At 43.0% G+C, this 17,500-nt stretch overlaps 2 protein-coding genes across 2 annotated transcripts in view; one reads left to right on the top strand and one right to left on the bottom strand.

Annotated features, from left to right (window-relative positions):
• Positions 1-17,500, top strand: part of LOC308077617 (disco-interacting protein 2 homolog C-like) — a 95,543-nt gene that overhangs the window by 73,726 nt on the left and 4,317 nt on the right. Inside the window, 9 exon segments of the mRNA XM_080418375.1 lie at positions 1,525-1,648; positions 7,180-7,301; positions 8,314-8,425; positions 10,082-10,191; positions 11,030-11,160; positions 13,667-13,835; positions 16,686-16,856; positions 17,435-17,452; positions 17,455-17,498. Of these exon segments, the coding sequence (XP_080274501.1) occupies positions 1,525-1,648; positions 7,180-7,301; positions 8,314-8,425; positions 10,082-10,191; positions 11,030-11,160; positions 13,667-13,835; positions 16,686-16,856; positions 17,435-17,452; positions 17,455-17,498 (1,001 nt within the window).
• Positions 3,031-6,070, bottom strand: LOC308077618 (hepatic lectin-like). The gene is made up of 6 exons (XM_080418376.1): positions 5,853-6,070; positions 5,533-5,622; positions 5,124-5,234; positions 4,778-4,911; positions 4,375-4,478; positions 3,031-3,249 (listed from the first exon to the last, which is right to left on the bottom strand). The coding sequence occupies exons 1-6, from the start codon at positions 5,974-5,976 to the stop codon at positions 3,084-3,086; spliced, it is 729 nt and encodes a 242-aa protein (XP_080274502.1). The 5' UTR covers positions 5,977-6,070; the 3' UTR covers positions 3,031-3,083.

Genomic DNA, 17,500 nt, shown 5'->3' with positions numbered 1-17,500 from the left:
TTTTTCATGATATAAATTAAAAAAAAGAATTCAAAAAGAATTTCATAAATGAAAAAAAAAAAATCTAAGAAATTCCCTAAATTAGAAAGAAATTTGTTTTTCAAGAAGTAGTGAAAATAGCAGATCTACAAGCTCACAACGTGTCGCATCGCGGCGCATCGTGGCGCGTTGTCGATCGGCTATTTTCACTACTTTGGGTCCCGGGGAGACATAAAATGTCTCTTTTGGGTCTTGAGCTAAAAAGTTTGGGAAGCACTGATTAAAACTCTTTCAGTGCCAAGAGTATTTTCATAAAGTACTCCCAAACTGCCAGGAATTTGCGTTTTTTTTTTTTTTTTAATTTTGTAATTTTTCATTCAAATAAATGATCTGATTGGGGTTTTAAACCCATAATACAGTTCTACCAGTAGAGAGCAACAAATCGACACATTGATGATCTCGCTGGCTCACTCGCCCCCTCCCAAACAGGCTCACGTCATATCCGGTCAGAACCGGATGTTGACATTTTCGATAATCGTTGATCGGGTTAAATTACGATGCGATACACGACTACGATGACTGATCGTCACCCAGACCAAAGAGAGTAGACGTGGACCTCTCCGTTCGCTTTTTATACCGTGTGAAAAACCGTGACTTTCCCTATTCTGGCCGAAAATCACCGGAGAAAAACAACGTGACCCGGAAATGAATTTTTTTTTTTACATCCGGCTCCGGGTGAGTCTGATGTAGTCAGGAAGCGAAAGTGATCATGAAAAATATACAGAATAGCGCGACCACAGTCAAAAGTAAAAACTCGGGATTTCTCGTGCTGGCACTGAGGGTACTCGGGAAAAACTCGGGATATGTCGGGGCGTGGCACTGAGAGAGTTAAGACCACAGATCATTTTTACACTGAGAGTTAAATGACCACTAGGGGGTTTGGACTATGTCCACATGTTGAGGGAAAATACACTTGTAAACCTGCAGTCGTCACCTCTTCTCATTTCTTCCTTTCTCTCCTGCCTTCTCTCTCTCCGGCCCAATCACTCCTTCCTGACGTTTGTCCTTTTCTCCCACACCTCTACCTCTCTCTCTCCCACATCCATCCATCCCGCCCTTTGCTTTTCTCCTACCCTTCTTGGTCTCCTTTGGTCGTCTTTCCTACCTCTCTCCTTTCATCTTCCCACTCTCTCTCTCAAAAGTCCTAATATGCGATTTGTGAAACAGCGTGAAAGAAGCCCCCACACACTTTGACAAAAAAGAATAGAAATTTTCAACAAAATGCCGGATGACGCTTTTATGAAGTATCTGAGATCATTAGGGTTTTCTGGAAGATTGAACATACATTCTATTGCTAGTTTGTCCTTAATCTTAAAATAACGAATACCGAAAATAATCTATATACAAGCTTACAACACGTCTATTTTCACTACATGGCAGGCTTCCATAAAAGACATGCTGACTTCTATGGAATCCAAACGACTGAAATCAGTCGTGGCGACTGAGAACTAATCCATGTCTCTCTCCTGTCCTCCCATCCTACAGGGGGCAGTGTCCAACTCGCTGACTTGCCTGCAGCTCCATAAGAGATCAGAGAGAGTTGCTGCACTGCTGATGGAGAGAGGAGGTCTGCAGGAGGGAGACCATGTAGCGCTGGTCTACCCACCAGGTTAGTGACACGTGCACACACACACACACACACACACACACACACACACACACACACACACACACACACACACACACACACACACACATTCACACACACACACACACACACACACACACACACACACACACACACACACACACACACACACACACACACACACACACACACATTCACACACACACACACACACACACACACACACACACACACACACACACACACACACACACACACACACACACACACACACACACTCAGAGCATCATCACCTCTCCTCCTATCCTCTCCTCTGCCCAACTCTGTGGTTTAACATCTTTTCTTCTAGTTCCTCATTCACATGAACATCATTCAACCACAATGCGTATATACTGCGCTGACAGAAACTAGAAGTGACCACAGTTTCCCTGTAGCTTCATGATCTCCTCTAAAAATACATGCACACAACTGTCCAAGAAACGACACCAATCGCTGCCCAAAACGTTTGAGAACAACTGGCATAGATGAATGAAATCATGACTGATGTCTCATTCTGGTCACATGAAGTCAGAGATCCACATTGGAGCCGTTCTATTCCCATGTGCATCCTGAAATCCACATAATTTACTTGTTTATATGTTTTTATATCGTTGCTGTTGGACAGAAACCTCTTATCTCCATATTCTAACTTTTTGTGTTTTTTCGTAAATTAACACCCTACTTGATCACAATACATCGTCACACAAAAGCATCAAAAGTAGCAAATCCACAAGCTTGAAACCTGGTGCATGGTGCGTTTTGAGCTTGTAAATCTGCTTCTTTTGCTAATTTGAATTTGAATCCTAAAAAGTAACAGTTTTGGTGGAGGTTTCCACCCGACACAGATGATATAATACTGTATGGACACGGTTTGATCAAACACAAAAATATTTGACAATGTACCTGAAACCTGCATAACGTGAACCTAAAGTACTGTACATTATTATCTGGAATATAATATAATAATAAAAAAATATATATATATTAATAATAATAATAACAACAACAACAACAACAACAACAACAACCAACATGATTTGTTTAGCATACACTCACATTTCTTTATATTAAAGAGATGACATGAACAGGAATAAAGATTTAAAGGAAACAAAAAAGATAAACAGTAATTTGCAATAATAAGAAATGTTCAAATGGAAACAGAATTATTAAGTATATACTCAATCAATAAGAAAGTTAAATGTGATATGGGGAGAAAATTGTGAGAAATAGATGTATAATATCTTCTTCTGCATTAATTTAAGAATTTAAGAATGAAGCTTTATTAATCTTAATGTTATTCACATTCTATAGGCTTCTTAACTAAATAATGAAAATCAATGTCTACAGTGCATATTGGGTAGAACTGCTAGGCAGACACACCAGCTAACTGATACTGTACATTATAAAAATTATGATTTCAGCACAGCACTCTTTCACAGATCCACTGGTTATCTGTAGAACAAAGTACATCGCTCCATCCTATTTCAGGAAACGAAGGTAGAGACCCATCATAAAATTCAACACAGTCTTCTTCTTCGTTAGTGTACTTGTCTGTAGAATCTGGCGCACCAGGATACCAGTTCCTGGAGAAGTAAGAACATGTAACTCATTACAATACCTTACAAGGATGTATTTTTCTCTACAAATGTTTTTTTGATGATATTCTAGATTTTAGATAACACATTTTATTAACTGGAAAGTGAAGTAGACAAGAGACTATTAAATAGGGCCCTATCGGCACGGTGGCACAGTTGGTAGCGCTGTCGCCTCACAGCTAGAAGGTCCTGGGTTCGATTCCCGCAGGGGACGCTGTGGGCGCTGGGGGTGTGTTCTCTCCTCCGCGTCATCAGTGCCCATACCCTAGGTGGGGTTGGCGAAAGGGCCTCTCTGTGTGGAGTTTGCATGTTCTCCCCGTGTTCCCTAGGGTAGGTACCCTCACAAAAAGAGGTGTGCCCGTGAGCGTGTTGTTGCGTTATCCCTAAAATTGTTATCTTGCCCACACACATTTGGGAAAACGCATAGCGGATTCTAAAACCACCCGCTATGCCAAATTCGTTTGTTAGAGCGTGCCTGCAATGGGAATGTCGGGACTCGGGCCGGGCGCACAACGGCACAACATTCAGAGGTCTCCCTCACTCCTAATTCTCAACAAATCTCTCCAGTTAAGCTTATCAAAGACAAATAAAATGTTGTTTGATCTGCGTTTGCTATAACACACAGACTTTTCAGTTGAATTAATCCAGAGCACAAGCGATTGCTGTAATTTAAAGTTCTCTATAACCAGCAATGTGTGAGTGATAATTCTGTGTATCAAATATACATTTATTCCAAGGCAACGTTGGACTGCCTCTTCTCGCTTCCATGAGCAGAGACGGGGAGAGCGTAAGATTGCACTGGGGATAACGGCTTGCACAGCCTGGTCTTAAAGGCAATGGCATCAGGCACGGAGATAGGTTTTATTAATTTAACGCCCAAACCACACCTATGCATAATGTAACGGGTAGCGCAGGTGTTTTAGGGAGAAGGCTGGTGTCGGAAGATAGCAACTGTTGCACGGGAACGCTCTTTGTGCCATGCTAAATCCCCAAATAGTGGGTATAACAACTTCGGCCCAAAACAGGGCCCTATTAGTGACAGCGTAGTAGGTTTGTATTTTATTGTGACATGTAATACCATTTAGAAAGATTAAGGTAAAATGAAGATCTTACGTTGGTGTGGCCAGTGGTGTTCCATCCACCCACTTAAATGTTCCTTCTCCCTCTCTGTCAGTCAAACCCAGCCACACTGTCTTGTTTACACGTTTAACAAAGTCCTGGACAGAATTACTGCTGGTTACTGCTGTACAAAATGTACAATATATTTGTTTCTCCACAAAGTGTTCTAATGTGTGTGCACACAGCCACACGCACGCACGCACGCACGCACGCACGCACGCACGCACGCACGCACGCACGCACGCACGCACGCACGCACGCACGCACGCACGCACGCACGCACGCACGCACGCACGCACGCACGCACGCACACACACACACACACACACACACACACACACACACACACACACACACACACACACACACACACACTCTCACAGGGCATGGACCATACCTGTTTTGCGTTGCTCTCTATGACAATCAGGTCTGATTGTCTGTCTCTACACCACTGTCTGCTCTGCTCCCAGGTTTTCTTCTCAGTAGAGATGTAATAACAATCTCTGTTAAATTTCTGCCATCCAGGTGATTCTAACAATGAAACAATAATAATGTTAGCTACAATGACAAATGGTCTTTTTTCTTTTTTTCCCTGTTACCTTTCATTTGAGATGTGCGTAAAGGCGTGGTTATTCTGTTAATTTGTTTTATTTTTCTGTTTGTTTTATGGAAAATAGTCTAAAATGAATTCCAAATTATAACTTATAAACTATAACAATGCATATAAACAGTGTATCACTGACCGCAGAGCCTCATCTTCAGGTCATCTCTGTCTTTAGTCAGGTTGTTGGTCATGTCCAGTAATTGGTTGTAGCTGTTCAATAGCTGTTCTCTCTCCACCATGTTGGACTGATCTGTATGGAAACAATATAATTCCTAAATGTGATATTCACTATTTACTATTTACCTACATTTTAAAATAATAATAATACTATGTGGATCCCAGGAAGATTAGCTGCTGTTATGCAACAGCTAATGGGGATTCTAATAAACTCAATTGTCTAACTAATACTGCTCTGCTTCTGTTGCTGCTACAAAATCTACTACAACTGACAATATATTTAATGGGGTATCATATGCAAGGGTATTGGAAAACACATTTTGAATCATAAAACATTGTAATAAAATGCATTGTTATGAAACTTGACTCACAGAGATAGAGTGGGATAGCAATGTTGAGGAGAGCTAGAACAGCACAGAGCAATCCAACACCGACCCCATGCCGATTGTACCGTCTTGTGTCTAGAGGACACACGCACGCACGCACGCACGCACGCACGCACGCACGCACGCACGCACGCACGCACGCACGCACGCACGCACGCACGCACGCACGCACGCACGCACGCACACACACACACACACACACACACACACACACACACACACACACATTGAGAAGGTTAGTGAGATCAGTTCAAATCTGTTTAAAAATTGTATTTGTGATTTTTAGTTTTAGTAAAATCTCTTACCAGACAACGGTATCTTTCGTAGATCTTTCTCCGGAGCTGTAGTCGTGGTCTCAGCAGTTTCGTAGATTACATTGTCTACCTCTAGGAATTCAATGTTTTCAGAATGCTCAGCCTGCACAGCCATTTGTACCTTTATGACTTAAATGACTTCACTGTCCTAAACGGAGACAGCAGTTACATTTACATCACATATGACAGTGCACACTCTGTGAACCAGTAAAAACGATCCACCCCCCCTCTCTCTCTCTCTCTCTGTCTTACACACACACACGCTCGCACAACCACATCACTTCTCCTCTGCTAGGCTGTGTTGTTTAACACCTTTTATTATATGAAGAAGTTAGTTTAGTTTATCACATGTAAATATGCGTAGGCTGTACTGACAGCAACTAGAAGTGACCACAGTTTCCCTGTAGCTTCATGATCTCTAGCTAAAGTTACACATACGCACGCACACAGGGCACTCTGGTTGTGCAGTGGTAAAGTAGCTGCCCCCCACCTCGGAGTCTGGGGGTCCGAATCCACCGCGGTGCATCCGGCTTTGTCGAGTGTCCGTTCGAACACAATTGGCCAGTGTTCAGGGGAGGGAAGTCGGGGCGGGGAAGGTGATATTTGTCACTGCACGTAATTCTACGGGCTGCAACCGGCAACTGTCAGTGGGGAGTGTTGGGGGGGAGGAGTAGGAAGAAGGCTCTACGTCAGTTGTATTCAACTGGCGGCCCACGGGCCAAATCTGGCCCCAACGGAGCTGTCTTGTGGCCCCTGGAACACATTCCAGATTCAAATGTAAACAATTGTTATTGGATGTTTGGTTGTATAGGATGACCATTTTGAATGATTTTCATAACCGTTAACTGAAGCTCATTAATGGTTAATCAACCATCAACCGATAAGAATAGAATGTAGGCTACTAGAATGGAGGAATGTTAGTGACTCACTCAGGGTCCCAAATGAACACCCACCGGTACAGCATTTGCAGTCAAGACCCAAATGTGTGTAAATGTAATCTTTGGTGAGTAAGTCACCCATAAGAAAATCACTTCGGTCAAAGTGTTAAAGTAGCTCACATCATACTTAAGTAAGCGAACACTCACTATTGACCTTCCTGTGTGTGTGTGTGCGCGAGCGCCCGCACGAACAGCTCAAATTTGAATTTGTAAAAATACAAATTAAGATATTTTGTTAATACCCCCCCCCCAAAAAAAAAACATATATGTTTTCTTTTTCCGTTTGTCCCATGCTTTCTCCAAATATTCTGCAAGTGTGAATATCTTATTTTCAAAAAAATTATAATAATTGTGTATGCATGTGTGTGTCTGTATTCCAGGTATAGACCTGATAGCAGCGTTCTACGGCTGCCTGTATGCTGGCTGTGTTCCCATCACAGTGCGACCGCCACACCCCCAAAACATCTCCACCACCCTGCCCACCGTCAAGATGATTGTCGAGGTCAGACATCCACACACGTCCGACACTTACACTTACTCACTCGTTAGAGAACTCACCTTTCGACCATGAGGTCACGGGTTTGATCCCAGGCTCCACTAACTCGGCGTATGAGTGGCACAGCTTGGGTGTGGCAAGTCATGCGGTATGTACTGGGAGCTGATGGTAGGTGTTGCGCTCCACCACAGCAATCCATCTCCCAGGGATCTAGTGCATTGCGAAACGGGGATAGACTACCACGCTCTGGCTGATACCGACAATAAGCCTCTGCGACCTACTTACTACCACTTACTGTACATGTACATACAGTATGTATATTTATCTCACAACATCCTTGCGGCCCACAGGTTGAGAATCACTGTGTCATTTCCTCTTAGCAGATTGCTGTTCTGAACAACATAAGATCATTCTTAAGTCGTTATCCCATGTCAGATGATTGATTTTTTTCCATAAGTACCCAATGTAATAATAAGCAGGATATTGGACAGTGAAGCAGTCATTATTGGCAAATAAACCCTGACGGGGGAAAGCTTGGCCAACACAACAGCTTTTCCAATAATGTTGTATTGTTTTCCAATAATGTCTGATTTGATTTGATTTGATTCTGGTCCAAGAAATACTGTACATGTAATCACTATATAAACCCAGGATAAACACATAAAAGTGTAATGCAACACTTATTTCCGATGTGGTTCTGCAACATAAATAAAGCAAATAAAGGAATTTAACCCATTAAAACTGGGAAACCGTTCGCTATTCAAAAATAGCAGATGTACAAGCTCACAGCGTGTCACTTCGTGCCGTGCTGTTATATCTGCTATTTTTGATATTTTTTTGAAGAAATCTTCAAAGTGTGAGAACCACTGATTTAGAAGGCATTTGTAGAATCGGCCTCAGGTCTTAATGGGTTAAAAAAAAAAAATTGCTGTACTTCATCACTACATAATGTCAACGTAATTTACCTCCTTCAAATCATTCTGTTTCTATCTTTCTCTCTTTCACTCTCATGTTCCAGGTGAGTCGTTCGGCGTGTGTGATGACCACGGCTGTCATCTGCAAGCTGCTGCGCTCCAAGGAGGCTATGGCCACCGTGGACATCAGGAACTGGCCCCCTGTCCTTGACACGGGTAGACAGCACACACACACACACACACACACACACACACACACACACACACACACACACACACACACACACACACACACACACACACACACACACACACACACACACACACACACACACACACACACACACACACACACACACACACACACGCGCACACGGTGGTTAAAATTATGGTGATGCTATGTTGCTGGGGACCCCCCGGAACCCCCTCAAGGACCCCTGATCTAGTGACTGGTGTTTACAGTTTACAGTTTAGGCATTTAGCAGAAGCTCTTAATCCAGAGGGATGTACAGTAAGCAAGGACACAAGATAATACATCATAATACATCATAATACACATAATACATCAAATGCATAAAAATAGTAATCTAATAGGTGTGTGTGTGTGTGTGTGTGTGTGTGTGTGTGTGTGTGTGTGTGTGTGTGTGTGTGTGTGTGTGTGTGTGTGTGTGTACACACCAGATGTCCTCAGAAAGATAGAAACATTATTAGGAGCATCATGCAGTGTGAGTTTATGTATTCAACCCTCTCTCTCTCTCTGAAAGTGGTGTGTTGGGAGGGGGGGGTCAGTGGTTAGGATTATCATCAAGGATCAGAGATATATTTAGACATAATAACGACTAAAGCTTAGTCAGTAAATAAAACACTCATGTGTCTGTGTTTATGTACTGTATGTTCATATTCATATTTTTATGTTCCTTTCTAAAAAAAAATCGTCCTTTTGTTTTTGTTTTGTTTTTAAACAACACACACCACTTATGCCTCTTTTCATAAATTAATGCCCTATTTTACGCACAATCAGCGAAAATAGCTGATTTACAAGCTCACAACAAATCAGAAAAATAACTAACAAAGAAGAAAAAAGAGACGAAAGAAATTGACATGCTCAAAATATAGGGACACCAGGTTCAAACTGGTCTGTGGGTTTTTATAAATATTTAACAATAAAACGTATTAAAAAAGAGCTTGTGACTAAATAACTACATTTGATCCATTGGAACACAGTTTTATCCTGGGTTCGATTCCCGCCGGGGACGCTGTGGGCGCTGGGGGCGTGTCTTCTCCTCCGCGTCATCAGCGCCCATACCCTAGGTGGGGTTGGCGAAAGGGCCTACTCTGTGTGGAGTTTGCATGTTCTCCCCGTGTCTCCTAGGGTAGTTAATACCCTCACAAAAAACATGTAGTAATCCTGGTCACTATACTGCCTCCCCCTGGTCAGCCGGGGCGCCTGATGGAGGGGAAAGGAACTGGTTGGAATAACGTGTTCCTTCCACGCGCTACGTCCTACCGGGGAAACTCCCCCCTGTCAGGTGACAAGAAGGTCAGTTGGCTCTCATGCATTGAAGGAGGCATGAGCTCGGCCCTGGCCTCCCTAGGCTGGTGGGGGGAGTGTAGTGCCCAGGATCACTTCGCAAATTGGCACCGGGTGAAAAAAGGGTTACAAAATCGAGGGATAAAAACTTTAATTAAAGTTAAAGGAACACAGTTTTTTCCATTTCTGGTTTTGGATACTGTAGTACTGTACATATACTGTACTGTATCTTGTTCCTGTTATTGATGTTTGTGTGTGTGTGTGTGTGTGTGTGTGTGTGTGTGTGTGTGTGTGTGTGTGTGTGTGTGTGTGTGTGTGTGTGTGTGTGTGTTTGTGTCCAGATGACCTGCCAAAGAAGAAGCCCCCAGCTCTCTATAAGCCCACCAACCCAGAAGGCCTGGCCTATCTAGACTTCAGTGTGTCCACCACAGGAATGCTGGCCGGAGTGCAGGTCAGTCACCATGATGAAACGTTACATGACGCTTCATTGTCATACAAATTATTGTAATTAACAATTTAATTGTGCCGATCTACAAGCTCACAACGCGCCCTTAGTTCCTAAATCGTAATCGAGGCAAGTTTTCATTCTTTGATGAATTGAGAGCAAAGGACCCCAATGGAAACAAGCCATATTGCTTTCTTGGGTTTAAAATCCTCTTAACAGACCTTGTATTGAACTGTACTTCCCTGTGCTTGTCTTTGCCAACTGTTAATAAAGTATTCATTCAATCAATCAATCAATCAATCAATCAATCAATCAATCAATCAATCAATCAAGGAGATAATTGTGATAACTATTTGAAGTCATCGCCCAGCTCTACTTTATGGGTCCAATTTGACCCTCAGAGTTAAACCAACACTCTGGATCTTTACTGTGTAGCAATCTCAAGTAAACCCCTACGTGTCCTGACAGCGTGGACAATTTTAGAGTCATATATACCTCCTCCGGAACACAGCGTTATGAAAACATGCTGTCAGCAAGCCTCCCACACAGATCCGGAAAAAGATCGGGGGGAAAAAAAACAACAACATGAGAAATTATATTTTCAGGTCTTGAAGTGACGAAAATAAGCGTGTGTCATGTCTCTTCCGTGTTTGTCTACGTGTTTGTCTTCGTGTGTGTGTGTGTGTGTGTGTGTGTGTGTGTGTGTGTGTGTGTGTGTGTGTGTGTGTGTGTGTGTGTGTGTGTGTGTGTGTGTGTGTGTGTGTGTGTGTGTGTGTGTGTGTGTGTGTGTGTGTACACCTGTCTTTGCGTCTTGTGTCTCTCTTTGGCGCTCCGTGTTGTGCAGATGTCCCATAATTCCGTTGGGGCGTTCTGCCGGTCGGTGAAGCTGCAGTGTGAGCTGTATCCGTCCAGAGAGGTGGCCATCTGCCTGGACCCCTACTGTGGACTGGGCTTCGTCCTGTGGTGTCTCTGCAGGTAGGTTTAATGGCTAAATATAATTTTGTACGATAGCGTCACGTAAAAGTAGCAAAAATAGAGCACTGAAGTCTGACATTGCTCCCCCCTGGATCACAGTTATTTTTTGTATTGGAATCCCCATAGGGCAGTGGTTCTCAACCAGTGGTCCGGGGACCAACAGTGGTCCTTGAGGGGGTTCCAGGTGGTCCCCAGCTAAATGATGGAGAGTTGGTAACCAAATGGACCCTTATACTGTAGATCTTTAACTCTTGAGAGCGTAAAATGAAACCAAATGGACCCGTCTCAAGAGTTAAATTATTGTTAAACATCTGCATTACTTAATTAAATAATTGTTATTTTGATCAACGTTTGCCTGTTATCTCTCCTATGGTACCAACATCAATAACCAATGATTTTGTATTAATTTTTTACCTTATCAAATGTAACTAATAATAATAATAATAATACATTTTATTTGTATTGCACTTTACATTTGAAACAAACCTCAAAGTGCTACAGTACATAATAAAACAAGAAATTTGCAAGAAATCAAAAAGTATAAAACAGGTTAAAAACAAGTTTAAAAACAAGTTTAAAAACACGTTTAAAAAAGGAGAGGCAGGGTTATTAAACCGGCTTAAAAAGCTAACCAAATGCTTTGTTAAAATGGTAGGTTTTTAGTGCTCTCTTAAAAGTGTTCACAGATTGTGGAGCTCTGAGATGGTCTGGGAGTGAGTTCCACAGCCGGGGGGCAGCTGCATAGAATGCTCGATCTCCCATAGTGCGGAGGTTGGTGTGCCGTTCCTTAAGTTTGTTTGTATTTCCGGAGCGGAGGCTGCGGGTGGCGGTCTGTGGTTCGATCAATTCCTTGAGGTAGGGGGGGGGGGCATTTCCGTAGATGCACTGATGGGTTAACAGGGTGATTTTGTATTCTGTCCGGGAGGAGATGGGAAGCCAGTGCAGTGATTTGAGAATGGGGGTGATGTGCTCGTATTTGCGCACTCTCGTCAGGATCCTAGCAGCGCTGTTCTGTATGTATTGGAGCTTTTGAAGGCTCTTGCTAGGGATCTCGACGAGAAGTGCATTACAGTAGTCCAACCTGGAGGAGACAAAGTCGTGGACCAACTTTTCGGCTTCAGGACGAGTGAGGGTGGGGCGGAGTTTAGCCATATTTCTAAGGTGGAAGAAGGATGTTTTGCAGAGGTGTTTGATGTGGGTCTCATAGTTGAGGCGGGGGTCCATTTTGACGCCCAGGTTGGTGACAACTGATGAGAGGGGAAGGTCCTGGCCGGAGAAGGTGATGCTTGTTATGGGGGATGATTTAACTTGGTGTGGGGTGCCGATGAGAATGGCCTCGGAGCTGTTGAGTTGTAGAAAGTTATGTTTCATCCACGCCTTTACTTTAACTCAATATCAGTCACATACCTGACAAAATCGGCAGGCTGATTTGTTTGGCACACAGTTCTTATATGACGCGATCTGATTTCCCTATGGGATTTCCAATGCAAAAAATAACTCTGTGACTCAGGGGTAGTGGGAGTGACGTCAGGACTTCGGTAGGCAGAGGAGGCTAGTCACAGCGAACCCGGACGCCTGCTCGCTTCCCCCAAAAGTTTTGATGTCCAAAGGTGTTGGCCCGTAATATGTGTGTGTGTGTGCAACTACTGTAACAATATTTAAAAGTAACAATAAAAAGTATGAAAAGTAAAGAACTGCAACAAAAAAAAACGCAAGAGCGAGTACGACAGCGACTTTCACCTGTCGGTTTCCATCTTACTATTTTAGCATAAGATCTCTAGTGGTGTCACGGATACATTTGTCCCTGTCACCCACCCTCCCCATCACCAGCCCTGTCCTTGTCCCCACACACAAACACAAGCAGTGTTGCCATGTCTGCTTATTATAAGCGACGTGTTTTTCTCTAACGTCGCTTGTAAATGTTGGTAGCTTGCGGGTTGCGTTATTTGGGCTTGTTTCTAAAGTGTAGTTGCTTATTTGGGCTTGCTTCCTAATGTAGTTTTCTCATTTCAAGGACCCCCAGATTATTAAGTATTTGTCTGCGGAACATCATCTGAAAAATATTTTGTGCAAAGGACCCCCATACAAGATTAAAGATTAAAATCTTTATCTAAGATTTTCTAAATTATTCATAATATTTAATTAATTTTCCAATATGTTTTTTAAAATAGTGGATCTACAAGCTCACAACACGTCGCATCGCGACGCGTTGTGATCTTGTAGATCTGCTATTTTCAAATAGCTGATGTAAAGTGGTAAACACTTAGTTTTAGCCTAGTCGCTTTTTTTGGGCTTGTTTTCATTGACCTGGCCGCTTGTTTCTCTTGCAAAATCTGGCAACAACACTGCACACAAGTCATAATCGGTAAGGGCTAGTGTTACTGTAATGAGTGCTCAGTGAAGTCCATATGTTCCCTCTCTCTCTCTCCTTCTCCTCCAGTGTGTACTCGGGTCACCAGTCCATACTGATATAGGTTCTCTCTCTCTCTCTCTCCTTCTCCTCCAGTGTGTACTCGGGTCACCAGTCCATACTGATCCCCCCGGTGGAGCTGGAGTCCAACCCGGCCCTGTGGCTGCTGGCCGTCAGCCAGCTGAAGGTGCGCGACACCTTCTGTTCCTACAGCGTCATGGAGCTCTGCACCAAGGGGCTGGGCCTGCAGACCGACGCGCTCAAGGTGAGCAAGGCTCTGTCTGTCTTGAATGAACCACTTTAAGCTACCCTGAGGCTGATTATACAGATCAGTAGTTCTCACACACAAAACATTTCTAAAATAGCAGATATACAAGCTCACAGCGCGTCACTTCGTGCCTACCAGTGACATCGATGATGTCACTGGTAGGCGGGTTTCTGAACAATCCACAGCCCTCCTCCTCTGAGACACAGACCAAGTGGAACATTTGTCTTTACCATTTCATCATTAGTCAGGACCAATTATATGAAGATAGGTTGAAATTGGACGAAGTCGTCCTTTCTGGGGTCTATTTTTGGCCCACTCTTTTTCCCCCCTCCTCTTTCTCTACACCAAAAATAGCTGATCTACAATGGGACACATTGTGAGCTTGTAGATGGGCTATTTTTGCTATTTCGCTTGTTATGACTAATAGGGATGCTAAGATTTGTGTGGTTAACTCCAACTTAAGTGGGTTCTCCTTTTTCAGGCCACTTAATAATAATAATAAAACGTAAAAAACTCTTGTTTCAGGAGTTTTCTTGCATCGTTTCACACAAGTTTCATTTCAAGATATTTGTTTCAGCGTCCTAAAAGGAGAGGAAACATTGGAAGGAAGTTAAATAATCTCACCTGACCTGAGTGATTTCTTTAATACTTTTAAATACTTCAAAAGTATATTAAACACTTGTTAACCATCGCTTATTAAGACGCACACAGAGGAGCATTTGTACAGCACACATACTGTAGATGCAGTGTTAGTACAGGCAAGATAGAAGAAAAAATTGTCTGCACACTGGATCATGGTTCAAGGGATATTTATAAAACTATTACCACCAAAGAGAGTGTGTGTGGGTGTGTGGGTGTGTGTGCGTGTGTGCGTGCGTGTGCGTGTGCGTGTGCGTGTGCGTGTGCGTGTGCGTGTGCGTGCGCGCCTTTGTAAACCTTTTATACCGTACGTACAGACACCCATGCTTGTGTTCTGATCTGCTGTGTGAGGGTACATTCAACAGATTCCATGTCCTTTTATAGACTTGGGGAAAAGCACAGAGGCAGTGTGCATAGAGACACTGAAGGTAGGCGGCAGACGGTCCATGCTATAATAGACCAGCCGTTTTTCATCTCTGTCGGGTGGAAACCTCATTATGTCCAAAACAGTTACTTTTCAGGATTCAAATTAAAACATAGCAAAAGTAGCAGATCATAGCAAAAGTAGCAGATCTACAAGCTCGAGATTGTACAAGCTCGAGATTGTACAAGATCTACAAGCTCGAAACAACTTCGGCTTCGCGCCGCGTTTCGAGCTTGCGGATCTGCTACTTTTGATGCTTTTGTGTGACGCTGTAAGCAGGGGTGGAAAGTAATTATGTACATTTACTTAAGTACTGTACTTAAGTAAAATTTTGAAGTGTTTGAACTTTACTTGAGTATTTCCAATTTTCAATACTTTTACTTCTACTGCATTACATTTCGGATCCAAATATTGTACATTTACTCCACTACATCTATTTGAAAACTTTACTGTAGTTACTAGTTACTTTGTAGATTTTGATAATTATTACAAAACATACATTAACCACTTCAGCCCCATATACATTTCCGCAATTTGAAAATAGCAGATGTACCAGCTCACAATGCTCACATTTTTATACATTTGAGAACTTGAAATGGGACATTCAAGGAAAATTAGTACTTTTACTTTTAGTACTTTAAGTACATTTCGATGCCAATACTTTTGTACTTTTACTCCAGTACATTTTGAATTCAGGACTTTTACTTGTGACAGAGTATTTCTATATTGCAGTATATTGATACTTTTACATAAGTAAAACATTTGAGTACTTTTTCCACCACTGCGCTGCATGTAGTATGATCAAGTAAGGCGTTATTTTACGGGAAAAAAAACACAAAAAGTTAGAATATGGATTTAAGAGGTTTCTGCGTGGTCTTCTTGCCTGTCTCTCTGGTTCCACATCACCCCACACTGGGATAATAATACACCTGTTAGGAGTCCCACATCGTTCTCTCTCTCTGCCCCCCCGGGGCATCAGTTTATTGGTTAAAGGAGATGGACAGAAGTGGCCGTGATTGGTTTAGCGACAAGATACAGAGATTATTTTGAGGGATTTGCTTCCCCACAGATCTCCATGGAGACTGGAAGCAGCGGTCGTGTGAAAAGCGAGAGGATGCACATTACGTATAGAAGTTACTTTGTCGGATCAGAGAAGACGAGTGCATTGAGAGAGAAACTGAACAAAAAGTTCAGCCGGTTCATGTCGCTTCATGCGTCAATCTCGATGGATGGATGGATGTACAGTAACTGGTGTGTGTGTGTGTGTGTGTGTGTTTGCTGCCCACACAAACCGTGGGTAGCCTCCTTTCTCTTGCTCTGTTTTCCTCTCTCTTTAACTCTTTTTTTTCACTATCTCTCTACCCCCTGTCTCTCATCCTCCTCTTCTCTCTCCCTCTCTCCCTTCTGTCTCTCTCGTCCTCTCTCTGCATCTGGTGTGTATCTCTCTGTCTCTTTCTCCTCCCTCTCTCTCTCTCCCTCTCTGTCTCTCTGTGTCCCTCTCACCTCCCTCCCTCTCTCTCTCTTTCTCTCCCTCTCTGTCTCTCTCTCTCTCTCTCTTCTCTCTCTCTCTCCTCTCTCTCATCTCTCCTCTCTCTCTCTCTCTCTCTCTCTCTCTCTCTCTCTTAATTTGAATGCTATGCTGATTAATTGAATACATAGGACCACAATGGAAACGAGTTCCCTGGACGTTTTTTTTTTGTGTTATTCCTTTCAGCCTTAATGTCTTAACTGTACCACGTGCTGTTTTTACATTTCTGACTATTAAAGTATTCAATCAACTCTAGGCTCGGGGTCTGGACCTGTCCCGTGTGAGGGCCTGTGTGGTCGTGGCCGAGGAGAGACCCCGGATGTCACTGACCCACTCCTTCTCCAAGCTGTTCAAGGACCTGGGCCTCCACCCTCGCTCCGTCAGCACTGCCTTCGGCTGCAGGGTCAACCTGGCCATCTGTCTGCAGGTATGCAGTTGATGGCGGGCGGGTGGGTTGGGTGGGAAGGGCACTGGTCGGGTAGGTGTGGGTGTCACCAGTACAGTACTTGGTGCAGTGGTTCTCAAACTGTGGGACCCGCCCCAAATTATGTATTTTTTTGGGGGGTGGGGGGGTCCCCAGATGATTAGCTTAACGTGCAACATTGTTTTCTCACTCAACAGTAAACAAACCAACATACAGTATAAGTGTATATGATATTTGGATATATGATCTGCACATTTCCAAAATTACAATTTAAGGACTTTTAAGACCTTTTTAATACCTGTAAAATAATTTTTTTTTTAAAATGAGCACCATTACTACATCAAAGTAATCAACAAACTATACCAAAAATGTGTTTTGAACATTGTCCAAATTGTCAAGTATTATACCTAAGAAAGGTAGAAATTTAGAAAATTGCCGATCTACAGTACAAGCTCACAAAGCCTTTAAGTTAAACCCAGGCCTTTAACTTTGTCTGTAACTCTGGGAGTGTACAAATAGAAGTTTGAGAACCAGAACTGCTCTGGTATGTTGACTGTTTGTTGTATTGTATCTGACTGCAGGGCACATCGGGACCAGACCCCCACCACCGTTGTATGTGGACATGAGGGCACTGCGTCACGACAGGT

This window comes from Gymnoscopelus braueri (assembly GCF_963280865.1).
Source record: "Gymnoscopelus braueri genome assembly, chromosome: 21".
Lineage (NCBI taxonomy): Eukaryota > Metazoa > Chordata > Actinopteri > Myctophiformes > Myctophidae > Gymnoscopelus > Gymnoscopelus braueri.
This window is presented reverse-complemented; position numbering and strand designations above follow the sequence as displayed.